Source organism: Ranitomeya imitator, chromosome 9 (assembly GCF_032444005.1).
Source record: "Ranitomeya imitator isolate aRanImi1 chromosome 9, aRanImi1.pri, whole genome shotgun sequence".
Classification (NCBI taxonomy): domain Eukaryota; kingdom Metazoa; phylum Chordata; class Amphibia; order Anura; family Dendrobatidae; genus Ranitomeya; species Ranitomeya imitator.
In genome coordinates, this window is record NC_091290.1 from 310,578 (window position 1) to 323,980 (window position 13,403).

The 13,403-nt window shown below is 48.3% G+C and overlaps 1 protein-coding gene across 1 annotated transcript in view; it reads right to left on the reverse strand.

The window, feature by feature from the left end:
* Positions 1-2,887: 2,887 nt before the first annotated feature.
* The window catches only part of NUCB2 (nucleobindin 2), a 116,642-nt gene continuing 106,126 nt past the window's right edge, over positions 2,888-13,403 (reverse strand). Inside the window, exons 11-13 of the mRNA XM_069740065.1 lie at positions 3,557-3,727; positions 3,337-3,418; positions 2,888-3,151 (exon numbers count right to left, since the gene is read on the reverse strand). Of these exons, the coding sequence (XP_069596166.1) occupies positions 3,042-3,151; positions 3,337-3,418; positions 3,557-3,727 (363 nt within the window). The 3' untranslated portion in view covers positions 2,888-3,041. The remainder of the gene's footprint in view (positions 3,152-3,336; positions 3,419-3,556; positions 3,728-13,403) is intronic.

A 13,403-nucleotide genomic window follows, 5' to 3' on the forward strand; every position in this document is an offset into this window, starting at 1 on the left:
TTCCAGCATCATCACCTTGTCCAATGCAGATTCGCGATTCATCACTGAATATGACTTTCATCCAGTCATCCGCAGTCCACCATTGCTTTTCCTTAGCCCATTGTAACCTTGTTTTTTTCTGTGTAGATGTTAGTGATGGCTTTCCTTTAGCTTTTCTGTATGTAAATCCCATTTCCTTTAGGCGATTTCTTACAGTTCGGTCACAGACGTTGACTCCAGTTTCCTCCCATTCGTTCCTCATTTGTTTTGTTGTGCATTTCCTGTTTTGGAGACATATTGCTTTAAGTTTCTGGTCTTGACGCTTTGATGTCTTCCTTGGTCTACCAGTATGTTTGTCTTTAACAACCTTCCCATGTTGTTTGTATTTGGTCCAGATTTTAGACACAGCTGACTGTGAACAACCAACATATTTTGCAACATTGCGTGATGATTTACCCTCTATCAAGAGTTTAATAATCCTCTCCTTTGTTTCAATTGACATCTCTGGTGTTGGAGCCATGATTCATGTCAGTCCACTTGGTGCAACAGCTCTCCAAGGTGTGATCTCTCCTATTTAGATGCAGAGTAACGAGCAGGTCTAATTTGATGCAGGTGTTAGTTTTTGGAATGAAAACTTACAGGGTAATTCCATAATTTTTTCCTCAGAATTGAGTAACTCCATAATTTTTCCCCTATGCTTGGTTAAAGTAACCATTACTGACTACCACATTTTTTTGTTCTTGATTTCTATTAGTGTTTCTTAAAGCCAAAAAGTTGCCATTTGAAATGACTTTACTTTGGTGCCATGTCTGTGAACTGCTTTTTATCTACAAAATTAAACCAACTGAATGAACATCCTCCAAGGCCCGGTGATTCCATAATTTTTGCCAGGGGTTGTAAACACATCAGGTGGAAGTACACATCTGGGACCTGGAGTTCTAGGTTGACAGGGGCGTATGGTGTTGGCTGTAGGACCTTCCAGATGGAGTTAGCCCCAGTAATGCGCATACACAATGTATTCCACAGGTCAGTGCTCTGATTTGTTGCCGAAACAATTCCCAATATCTAGGATGAGTCATAACTTCCTAGCGGGAGGTCCAAACGGGACTGACGTCTCAACGGGTTCGTGGGGCTGGACCAGCACAGACTTGGGTTGGGTAGGTTTTGGAGAGCCAGTCTTGATAGCTCGGAATCTGGGACCGCAAGAGAGATATGAGAGGCAGGGGTGCATGCAGGGGGCTCCCAGGGTTCTGGTGGTATATTGGGCTTAACCCTGAGATGTACGGCACTTCCATAATTCATCTCTAGCTGTCAGTGCCAAAGAGCCTAGAGTTTTCCCTTGAGGTATAATTGATGCTGGTCACCTTGCACACAGGACTGCAAGGGGTCCCAGCTCTGCTCCTCCTGGCCTCATTAACACATGGCCTCTAATTCACTGGCCATTTGGCAAAATCTCTGCTCTTTTGGGAACTGTGTCCTTTTCCCAAGGGTGGGGGCCACATTTCAGGAGTGGAGGGAGATCTCCTGATAATCTATGGGGCCTGAATTCATAAATCCAAAATTGAGTCTCCCAGTCACTCACAGTCACATGACGCGTCAGCTGTTGGCGATAGAGTTTTCTTTGGAGACCAGCATGGAGCTAAGAGCTCTCTTGTGTCGGCGCTGAATGTGCTTCTTCTGTGGATTTCAGGGTCGCTTTTCTGTATCCTTTGCGGTATGGAACTTGGCAGCGGAGTCTGGAGCTAAGTTTTGTGTATTTACCTCGTCTGGCTCGTGTTTGTCACTATCCCGTGTTTGTACTATCTGCAGTGGTGAGACTAGCGTTCTTGTTGGCCAGTGAACTAGCCATGGTATTGTGAGGTGAGAGGGACGAGGCACGTGACGGCAGGGGAGGGAAGGACCCGCATAGGGTGTGAAGGGAGTTCAGGGACAGGCTCAGGTTGGAGCTCAGGTGTCCCATCCCTTGTTCCCTATTGTTAGGGTCTTCCTTTTCCCTTTACCATCCTGTTATGTGTGCATTATGCCGTCTGCTGGAACAACCCCCTGTTGGGTTGTGACATTATTACCAACCTGTACTATTTTCCAGGGAACCCATGGCTCAAGCCAAGGCTTTTGGTCACCTGATCCAGACCTCACGGATGAGGTCACCAAGTTCTGGACTCCTGTGGTGCAGCAGCTTCAGCAGGTGTCGGGGTTTTTGGACTCTACTCATCTCCAAGCTCAACCGGAACCCAAAATATATCTCCCTGACAGGTGATTGTGGCTACATTAAAGGGGGAAAAGCTGTAATTATTTTTCTTGGTAGGAATTTAATACATAAAAAAAACAACAAAAATGGATTTTACCAGGGGCGTGTAGACTTTCATATCCACCACAGGTGCTGGACAGGGTATAGACTTTTCTTTTAGATGGTGGGAAAAAAGTGAAAAAGAATTAAGAAATTCATAAGGAAAAAATCCACGTCTGCCCGTGTGGCCGCTCTGAGGCTCAGCGCTCCGCTCCCTGCTGTAAGAAAAAAAGGACGGTGTACGCAGCATCTGCTGAGAATGATGCAGGCTCAGCTCCTGAGCCGACCTTGGATGCACCACCATTATGCCGCGGGTCTGGGAGGAGTCTTCCACTGAGAAGTTTTCACTGCTGTCCGACTGCCACTCTGGTCACTATACACGCTGCTGCAGAAAGGATGTCCCAGAATTCCAGCAGTCGGACCCCCACAATCAATAAGTGATCACATACAGGCGAGATTCCTGGCATAATCACAGAGCATCACAGCTGGGGCCCTCGCTAGTGTGTAAGATGGCGGATCTTATGGATTTAACCCCTCGTACATCAGCACCTAGAGAAAGCACTTCTCTACAAGTATCAGCAGCATCTGTGATCCAGCAATGTAATGACGTCCCCCGCACACTACACAGAAAATAACATTTTATTCTCCTGGGTGGTCCTGGGCACAGGGTGTGATGGTCACTAACCACAACAGGTCGGGGGACAGCGGGCACCCCAGGGGATGAGCAGATTGTTCAGTAGTTCAGATAATGTGGGTCCCTGGTGGCCAGTGGCGATCACGGAGATTGCTGGCTGTGTGCTACTGCCATGTCTGGCAGATGTCCTGGTGGCAGCGGCTGAGGATTTCCCACCTCTGGAGAAGCCAATCGGCTTATAGGTTCTCCGGCTGTGAAGGAGAAGAGAGATCAGCCATCTACATCCCCCAGGACCTGCGGAGAGGACACGGGGCCACGCCTGAGCTACTGATGGAGGTCAGTGACTGAAAAATCCCCAGCCATAATATTCACTGGTCCTCAGCGCAGGCAGAAAGAAGGGAGAAGACCCCACTGATTCAGGCGTGAGGGAAAATACCTGGCTGGAAATGAGCTCCAGGCTCCGGGAACGCAGCATGGACCGGCGGAGGCTGCTTCTTCTGTTCCATCTGCTGCACGACCTGGAGACACATGCACAATGTGATCAGCAGCCGACTCCAGCGTGGTTATCACCCCAGCATAGCAGTCACCCCCAGCCTGCCTGAGCCACTGCTCCAGGAGACTAGCGGCCATGCACATCCCTTGCACCGGGGTGTTACCTGCTGCAGCTCCTGCCGCTGCGCCTGGATGTGCTGCTGCTGTTGCTGCAGATCCTCCTGCTGGCGCTTCAGTTCTTCCTTCTTCTTCTTCAGCTCATCTTCTGTCTTAGAAATATGGTTCTCAAATTCCTGCAGCTCCTCCTCAGTGTAAAGCTGCTGCTCATCCAGAGTCTGCCCACAACAAGACACAGCAAGGTGAATGGTGGCCAGGTGGGGAGCGAGGCAAAAGGTGAAGACTGAGGTGAAGAAAGCAGGGAGCGAGGCAAAAGGTGAAGATTGAGGTGAAGAAAGCAGAGAGCGAGGCAAAAGGTGAAGAAAGCAGGGAGGGAGGCAAAAGGTAAAATCGGAGGTGAAGAAAGCAGGGAGGGAGGCAAAAGGTGAAGACTGAGGTGAAGAAAGCAGAGAGGGAGGCAAAAGGTGAAGACTGAGGTGAAGAAAGCAGGGAGGGAGGCAAAAGGTAAAATCGGAGGTGAAGAAAGCAGGGAGGGAGGCAAAAGGTGAAGACTGAGGTGAAGAAAGCAGAGAGGGAGGCAAAAGGTGAAGACTGAGGTGAAGAAAGCAGGGAGGGAGGCAAAAGGTGAAGAAAGCAGGGAGGGAGGCAAAAGGTGAAGACTGAGGTGAAGAAAGCAGGGAGGGAGGCAAAAGGTGAAGACTGAGGTGAAGAAAGCAGGGAGGGAGGCAAAAGGTGAAGAAAGCAGGGAGGGAGGCAAAAGGTGAAGAAAGCAGGGAGGGAGGCAAAAGGTGAAATCGGAGGTGAAGAAAGCAGGGAGGGAGGCAAAAGGTGAAGAAAGCAGGGAGGGAGGCAAAAGGTGAAGACTGAGGTGAAGAAAGCAGGGAGGGAGGCAAAAGGTGAAGAAAGCAGGGAGGGAGGCAAAAGGTGAAGACTGGGGTGAAGAAAGCAGGGAGGGAGGCAAAAGGTGAAGAAAGCAGGGAGGGAGGCAAAAGGTGAAGACTGAGGTGAAGAAAGCAGGGAGGGAGGCAAAAGGTGAAGAAAGCAGGGAGGGAGGCAAAAGGTGAAATCGGAGGTGAAGAAAGCAGGGAGGGAGGCAAAAGGTGAAGAAAGCAGGGAGGGAGGCAAAAGGTGAAGACTGAGGTGAAGAAAGCAGGGAGGGAGGCAAAAGGTGAACAAAGCAGGGAGGGAGGCAAAAGGTGAAGACTGAGGTGAAGAAAGCAGGGAGGGAGGCAAAAGGTGAAGAAAGCAGGGAGGGAGGCAAAAGGTGAAGACTGAGGTCAAGAAAGCAGGGAGGGAGGCAAAAGGTGAAGAAAGCAGGGAGGGAGGCAAAAGGTGAAGACTGAGGTGAAGAAAGCAGGGAGCGAGGCAAAAGGTGAAGATTGAGGTGAAGAAAGCAGGGAGGGAGGCAAAAGGTGAAGAAAGCAGGGAGGGAGGCAAAAGGTGAAGACTGAGGTGAAGAAAGCAGGGAGGGAGGCAAAAGGTGAAGAAAGCAGGGAGGGAGGCAAAAGGTGAAATCGGAGGTGAAGAAAGCAGGGAGGGAGGCAAAAGGTGAAGAAAGCAGGGAGGGAGGCAAAAGGTGAAGACTGAGGTGAAGAAAGCAGGGAGGGAGGCAAAAGGTGAACAAAGCAGGGAGGGAGGCAAAAGGTGAAGACTGAGGTGAAGAAAGCAGGGAGGGAGGCAAAAGGTGAAGACTGAGGTGAAGAAAGCAGGGAGCGAGGCAAAAGGTGAAGATTGAGGTGAAGAAAGCAGAGAGGGAGGCAAAAGGTGAAGAAAGCAGGGAGGGAGGCAAAAGGTGAAATCGGAGGTGAAGAAAGCAGGGAGGGAGGCAAAAGGTGAAGACTGAGGTGAAGAAAGCAGAGAGGGAGGCAAAAGGTGAAGACTGAGGTGAAGAAAGCAGGGAGGGAGGCAAAAGGTGAAGAAAGCAGGGAGGGAGGCAAAAGGTGAAATCGGAGGTGAAGAAAGCAGAGAGGGAGGCAAAAGGTGAAGACTGAGGTGAAGAAAGCAGGGAGGGAGGCAAAAGGTGAAATCGGAGGTGAAGAAAGCAGGGGGGGAGGCAAAAGGTGAAGACTGAGGTGAAGAAAGCAGGGAGGGAGGCAAAGGGTGAAGACTGAGGTGAAGAAAGCAGGGAGCAAGGCAAAAGGTGAAGAAAGCAGGGAGGGAGGCAAAAGGTGAAGTCGGAGGTGAAGAAAGCAGGGAGGGAGGCAAAAGGTGAAGTCGGAGGTGAAGAAAGCAGGGAGCTAGGCAGAAGGTGAAGAAAGCAGGGAGGGAGGCAAAAGGTGAAGTCGGAGGTGAAGAAAGCAGGGAGGGAGGCAAAAGGTGAAGTCGGAGGTGAAGAAAGCAGGGAGGGAGGCAAAAGGTGAAGTCAGAGGTGAAGAAAGCAGGGAGCTAGGCAGAAGGTGAAGAAAGCAGGGAGGGAGGCAAAAGGTGAAATCGGAGGTGAAGAAAGCAGGGAGGGAGGCAAAAGGTGAAGTCAGAGGTGAAGAAAGCAGGGAGGGAGGCAGAAGGTGAAGAAAGCAGAGAACTAGGCAAAAGGTGAAGACTGAGGTGAAGAAAGCAGGGAGCGAGGCAAAAGGTGAAGATTGAGGTGAAGAAAGCAGAGAGCGAGGCAAAAGGTGAAGAAAGCAGGGAGGGAGGCAAAAGGTGAAATCGGAGGTGAAGAAAGCAGGGAGGGAGGCAAAAGGTGAAGACTGAGGTGAAGAAAGCAGAGAGGGAGGCAAAAGGTGAAGACTGAGGTGAAGAAAGCAGGGAGGGAGGCAAAAGGTGAAGAAAGCAGGGAGGGAGGCAAAAGGTGAAATCGGAGGTGAAGAAAGCAGGGGGGGAGGCAAAAGGTGAAGACTGAGGTGAAGAAAGCAGGGAGGGAGGCAAAAGGTGAAGTCGGAGGTGAAGAAAGCAGGGAGGGAGGCAAAAGGTGAAGTCGGAGGTGAAGAAAGCAGGGAGGGAGGCAAAAGGTGAAGTCAGAGGTGAAGAAAGCAGGGAGCTAGGCAGAAGGTGAAGAAAGCAGGGAGGGAGGCAAAAGGTGAAATCGGAGGTGAAGAAAGCAGGGAGGGAGGCAAAAGGTGAAGTCAGAGGTGAAGAAAGCAGGGAGGGAGGCAGAAGGTGAAGAAAGCAGAGAACTAGGCAAAAGGTGAAGACTGAGGTGAAGAAAGCAGGGAGCGAGGCAAAAGGTGAAGACTGAGGTGAAGAAGGCAGGGAGCGAGGCAAAAGGTGAAGACTGAGGTGAAGAAGGCAGGAAGCGAGGCAAAAGGTGAAGACTGAGGTGAAGAAGGCAGGGAGCGAGGCAAAAGGTGAAGACTGAGGTGAAGAAGGCAGGGAGGAAGGCAAAAGGTGAAGACTGAGGTGAAGAAAGCAGGAAGGGAGGCAAAAGGTGAAATCGGAGGTGAACAAAGCAGGGAGCGAGGCAAAAGGTGAAGAAAGCAGAGAACTAGGCAAAAGGTGAAGACTGAGGTGAAGAAAGCAGGGAGCGAGGCAAAAGGTGAATACTGAGGTCAAGAAAACAGGGAGCGAGGCAAAAGGTGAAGACTGAGGTGAAGAAAGCAGGGAGCGAGGCAAAAGGTGAATACTGAGGTGAAGAAAGCAGGGAGCGAGGCAAAAGGTGAAGACTGAGGTGAAGAAAGCAGGGAGCGAGGCAAAAGGTGAAGACTGAGGTGAAGAAAGCAGGGAGCGAGGCAAAAGGTGAAGACTGAGGTGAAGAAAGCAGGGAGCGAGGCAAAAGGTGAAGACTGAGGTGAAGAAAGCAGGGAGCGAGGCAAAAGGTGAAGATTGGAGGTGAAGAAGGCAGGGAGCGAGGCAAAAGGTGAAGACTGAGGTGAAGAAAGCAGGGAGCGAGGCAAAAGGTGAAGACTGAGGTGAAGAAAGCAGGGAGCAAGGCAAAAGGTGAAGATGGAGGTGAAGAAAGCAGGGAGTGAGGCAAAAGGTGAAGACGGAGGTGAAGAAAGCGGGGAGTGAGGCAAAAGGTTAAAATGGAGGTGAAGAAAGCAGGGAGCGAGGCAAAAGGTGAAGACTGAGGTGAAGAAAGCAGGGAGCAAGGCAAAAGGTGAAGACTGAGGTGAAGAAAGCAGGGAGCGAGGCAAAAGGTGAAGATTGGAGGTGAAGAAGGCAGGGAGCGAGGCAAAAGGTGAAGACTGAGGTGAAGAAAGCAGGGAGCAAGGCAAAAGGTGAAGACTGAGGTGAAGAAAGCAGGGAGCGAGGCAAAAGGTGAAGACTGAGGTGAAGAAAGCAGGGAGCGAGGCAAAAGGTGAAGATGGAGGTGAAGAAAGCAGGGAGTGAGGCAAAAGGTGAAGACGGAGGTGAAGAAAGCGGGGAGTGAGGCAAAAGGTTAAAATGGAGGTGAAGAAAGCGGGGAGCGAGGGAAAAAGTGAAGACTGAGTTGAAGAAAGCAGGGAGCGAGGCAAAAGGTGAATGAGGCAGGGAGCGAGGCGAAAGGTGAAGATGGGGTGAAGTGGGGAGCGAGGCAAATGGAGAAGAACGACGAGGAGGAAAGGGGGATGAAGTTAAGGAGAAAGAGATGAGAGCTTTTTTGGTGAAACAATCAGGCCATAAAAAAGTAATTACCAAATCAGCACTGAATGACTGCTCAAACCCAGCACAAGTGATTGGTGCAGACTGGCTTATCCTTTAGCTCCTCCTCTTTAAAGACAGAGCTGTCAATCAAAAAAGGTGGCAGATAGTGAGGAGATAGTGGGAAAACCAGCAGGGGGGAAGGTGCAATGCACTGTCTGGATTCCAGGCTGCACCAAGTGCCTGCGCTGGGTTTGAGCAGTCATTCTGTGCTGACAGTCCTTTTAAAGTGAACCTGACAGCTGAATATGGTGCCCGGCCACGGTGAATATGTATTGAATATATTCGGCACCGGATGAATGATCTCAGCCCAGTATGTCCAAACACTGCGGCATTTCAGAGGAAAATAGATCCACCCCGCTGTTACCTTATTGTCATGAATAGCCCTCTGCTGCCCCCTATTGTCAGGGCAACCACACAACTGACCGACGAACTGATAAGGCTGCAGCTGTTTCCACTACTAGGCCGATTATTGGGGAAATTACAGTGAGCGAATGACTTATCTTCTCCTCTGACGGTCCCAGCGTTAGCATTGACCTCATTATTTTTGCATGAATTTACAGTTACATAGACCCCAGATACAACAGGTATAGCCCTATTTATCAGACCATTATTCATTTAGAATGATTCTAGTGACCGTGACGGTGAGAATCTATATCTCATAAATATCGGAAAGATTCAAACCCCAAAATTCTGACCACTGGTGCCCAAGTGTCTGAAATAAGTCCTGTGACTTTTTGTAAAATGTAATTTCTCTGCTTTTTATTAAACAAACCCCAGACTACATGTCTATTCCCAGCAGATATACCAGTTTTAATATAATTACCTGTGCCCACCAGGAGGTCTTAGCTTCAATGGGTGTTTTAAATGAGTTTTTCCTCACTTCTTAGTCATACGTAATTTTTTCTCTTCTAACATGTTAACTAAACCCCTTAACCCCCGAAGGTGGTTTGCAAGTTAATGACAGGGACAATTCTTAGAATTCTGACCACTGTCCCTTTATGAGGTAATAACTCTGGAACGCTTCAATGGATTTCACTGATTCTGACAAAGTTTTCTTATTACATATTGTACTTCATGATAGTGGTAACATTTATTTGATATGGCTTGCGATTACTAGTGAAAGAAATGGAAATTTGGCGAAAATGTTGGAATTTTTAACCCTTTCATGACCCAGCCTATTTTGACCTTAATGACCTGGCCATTTTTTGCAATTCTGATCAGTGTCCCTTTATGAGGTAATAACTCAGGTACACTTCAACGGATCCTAGCGGTTCTGAGACTGTTTTTTCGTGACATATTGGGCTTCATGTTAGTGGTAAATTTAGGTCGATAATTTTTGCATTTATTTGTGAAAAAAATGGAAATTTGAAAATTGCTAAATTTTCAAAATTTTAGCCAAATTTTGAATTTTTATTCTGTTAAACCAGAGAGTTATGTGACACAAAATAGTTAATAAATAACATTTCCCACATGTTTACTTTACATCAGCACAATTTTGGAAACAAATTTTTTTTGCTAGGAAGTTATAAGGGTTAAAATTTGACCAGCGATTTCTCATTTTTACAGCAAAATTTACAAAACCATTTTTTTAGGGACAACCTCACATTTGAAGTCAGTTTGAGGGGTCTATATGCTGAAAATACCCAAAAGTGACACCATTCTAAAAACTGCACCCCTCAAGGTACTCAAAACCACATTCAAGAAGTTTATTAACCCTTCAGGTGCTTCACAGCAGCAGAAGCAACATGGAAGGAAAAAATGAACATTTAACTTTTTAGTCACAAAAATGATTGTTTTGGCAACAATTTTTTTAATTTCCCAAAGATAAAAAGGGAAACTGGACCCCAAACGTTATTATAAAATTTGTCCTGAGTACGCCGATACCCCATATGTGGGGGGGGGGAACCACTGTTTGGGCGCACGACAGGGCTCGGAAGGGGAGGAGCGCCATTTGACTTTTTTAATTAAAAGTTGGCTCCAATTTGTCCTGAGTACGCTGATACCCCATATGTGGGGGGGAACCACTGTTTGGGCGCACGACAGGGCTCGGAAGGGGAGGAGCGCCATTTGACTTTTTTAATTAAAAGTTGGCTCCAATTTGTCCTGAGTACGCTGATACCCCATATGTGGGGGGGAACCACTGTTTGGGCGCACGACAGGGCTCGGAAGGGAAGGCGCGCCATTTGACTTTTTCAATGAAAAATTTGCTCCAATCTTTAGCGGACACCATGTCGCGTTTGGAGAGCCCCTGTGTGCCTAAATATTGGAGCTCCCCCACAAATGACCCCATTTTGGAAACTAGACCCCCCAAGGAGCTTATCTAGATGCATAGTGAGCACTTTGAACCTCCAGGTGCTTCACAAATTGATCCGTAAAAATGAAAAAGTACTTTTTTCTCAAAAAATTTCTTTTAGCCTCAATTTGTTCATTTCCACATGGGCAACAGGATAAAATGGATCCTAACATTTATTGGGCAATTTCTCCTGAGTACACTGATACCTCACATGTGGGGGTAAACCACTGTTTGGGCACACGGCAGGGCTCGGAAGGCAAGGAGCGCCATTTGACTGAAAAATTAGCTCCAATCATTAGCGGACACCATGTCACGTTTGGAGAGCCCCTGTGTGCCTAAACATTGAAGCACCCCCTCAAGTGACGCCATTTTAGAAACTAGACCTCCCATGGAACTTATCTAGATGTGTGGTGACCACTTCAAACCCTCAAGTGCTTCACAGAGGTTTATAACGCAGAGCAGTGAAAATAAAAAATCATTTTTCTTTCCTCAAAAATTATTTTTTAGCCCGCAATTTTTTATTTTCACAAGAGTAACAGGAGAAATTGGACCCCAAAAGTTGTTGGCCAGTTTGTCCCGAGTACGGTGATCCCCCATATGTGGGGGGAAACCACTGTTTGGGCACACGTCGGGGCTCGGAAGGGAAGTAGTGACTTTAGAAATGCAGACTTTGATGGAATGGTCTGTGGGTGTCACGTTGCGTTTGCAGAGCCCCTGATGTGCCTAAACAGCAGAAACCCCCCACAAGTGACCCCATTTTGGAAACTAGACCCCCCCAAGGAACTTATCTAGTTATGTGGTGAGCACTTTGAACCCCCAAGTGCTTCACAGAAGTTTACAACGCAGAGCTGTGAAAATAAAAAATCATTTTTCTTTCCTCAAAAATGATGTTTTAGCAAGCAATTTTTTATTTTCACAAGGGTAACAGGAGAAATTGGACCCCAATAATTGTTGCCCAGTTTGTCCTGAGTATGCTGGTACCCCATATGTGGGGGTAAACCACTGTTTGGGCGCACGTCAGGGTTCGGAAGTGAGGGAGCACTATTTGACTTTTTGAATGCAAGATTGGCTGGAATCAATGGTGGCGCCATGTTGCGTTTGGAGACCCCTGATGTGCCTAAACAGTGGAAACCCCTCAATTCTACCTCCAACACTAACCCCAACACACCCCTAACCCTTATCCCAACTGTAGCCATAACCCTAATCACAACCCTAACCCCAACACACCCATAACCCTTATCCCAACCCTAACCCTAATCGTAACCCTAATCTCAACCCTAACCCTAACCCCAACCCTAACCCTAATCCCAACCCAAACCACAACCTTAACCCTAACACACCCCTAACCATAACCCTAACCACAGTTTAACCTTAACCCTATTTCCAACCCTAACGCTAAGGCTATGTGCCCACGTTGCGGATTCGTGTGAGATTTTTCCGCACCATTTTTGAAAAATCCGCAGGTAAAAAGCACTGTGTTTTACATGCGGATTTACCGCGGATTTCCAGTGTTTTTTGTGCGGATTTCACTTGCGGATTCCTATTGAGGAACAGGTGTAAAACGCTGCGGAATCCGCACAAAGAATTGACATGCTGCGGAAAATACAACGCAGCGTTTCCGCGTAGTATTTTCCGCACCATGGGCACAGCGGATTTGGTTGTCCCTAGGTTTACGTGGTACTGTAAACCTGATGGAACACTGCTACGAATCCGCAGCGGCCAATCCGCTGCGGATCCGCACCGTGTGCACATAGCCTAATTCTAACCCTAACCCTAGTTCTAACCCTAATTCTAGCCCTAACCCTAAGGCTAGGTTCACACTTGCGTTGTGCAGTCCGTTCAACAAATCCATTAAACGGACTGCACTAACGCAAGTGCCGACTTTGGCACTGCGCTAGCGCAGATGGAGCATCTGTTAGCTCCATCTGCGCTAGCAGTCCGCTAGCAGTGACGGACCCGGAAACGCTGCAGCCCGCGTCTCGGGTCCGTCACTCAATGACGGCACATCGCTAGCACATGCCCATTGTGGGCGTGCGCTAGCGATGCATTTGCCATTGAAAGTAATGGCGGCGTTAACGGACTACGTTACACCGCGTTATTCCGCGGTGTAACGTAGTCCGTTAAACGGGTCACACTAACGCAGTGTGAACCCAGCCTAACCCTAACCCTAGCCCTAGTGGGGAAAAAAAAATATTTTCTTTATTTTATTTTTGTCACTACCTATGGGGGTGATAAAGGGGGGGTTTATTTATTTTTTTTATTTTGATTGCTGTGATAGAACCTATCACAGCAATCAAAATGTACTTGTAACAAATCTGCCGGTCGGCAAATTCGGCGGGCGCACTGCGCATTCGCATGCCATTTTCCAAGATGGTGGCACCCATAGAGCACACGGACGGACACCGGGAGGGACACGGGAGGTCGGTAAGTATGATGGGGGGGAAATTGGACTGCAGGGGGAGCGGACAGGAGGACGGAGGGGAGCGGAGGACATGAAATGACAGGACGGAGGACGGAGGGGAGGAGAACGGTGGCAGTGGGGGGGGGGGGACAGATCGCGATCTCCAGCTATGTCTGATGCTATTGCAGCATCGGCCATGGCTGGATTGTAATATTTCACCAATATTCATTGGTGAAATATTACTATCGCTCTGACTGAAAGTGAAACGTCACTTTCAACAGCCAATCAGAGCGATCGTAGCCATGGGGGGAGTGAAGCCACCCCCCCTGGGCTCAAGTACAACTCCCCCTGTGCCTGCAGGTTGGGTGAAATTACAGTTAACCCTTTCACCGGCCTGCAGGAGCGCGATCCGGCCATGACGCATATGCTGCGTCATAGGTCGGATTGGCACGGGTTTTCATGACGCATACGGTGCGTCAAAGGTTGGGAAGGGGTTAATATTTGAATTTTCATGCCCTTAAATCACAGAGAACTACAGTACAGACCAAAAGTTTGGACACACCTTCTCATTTAAAGATTTTTCTGTATTTTCATGACTATGAAAATTGTACATTCACACTGAAGGCATCAAAACTATGAA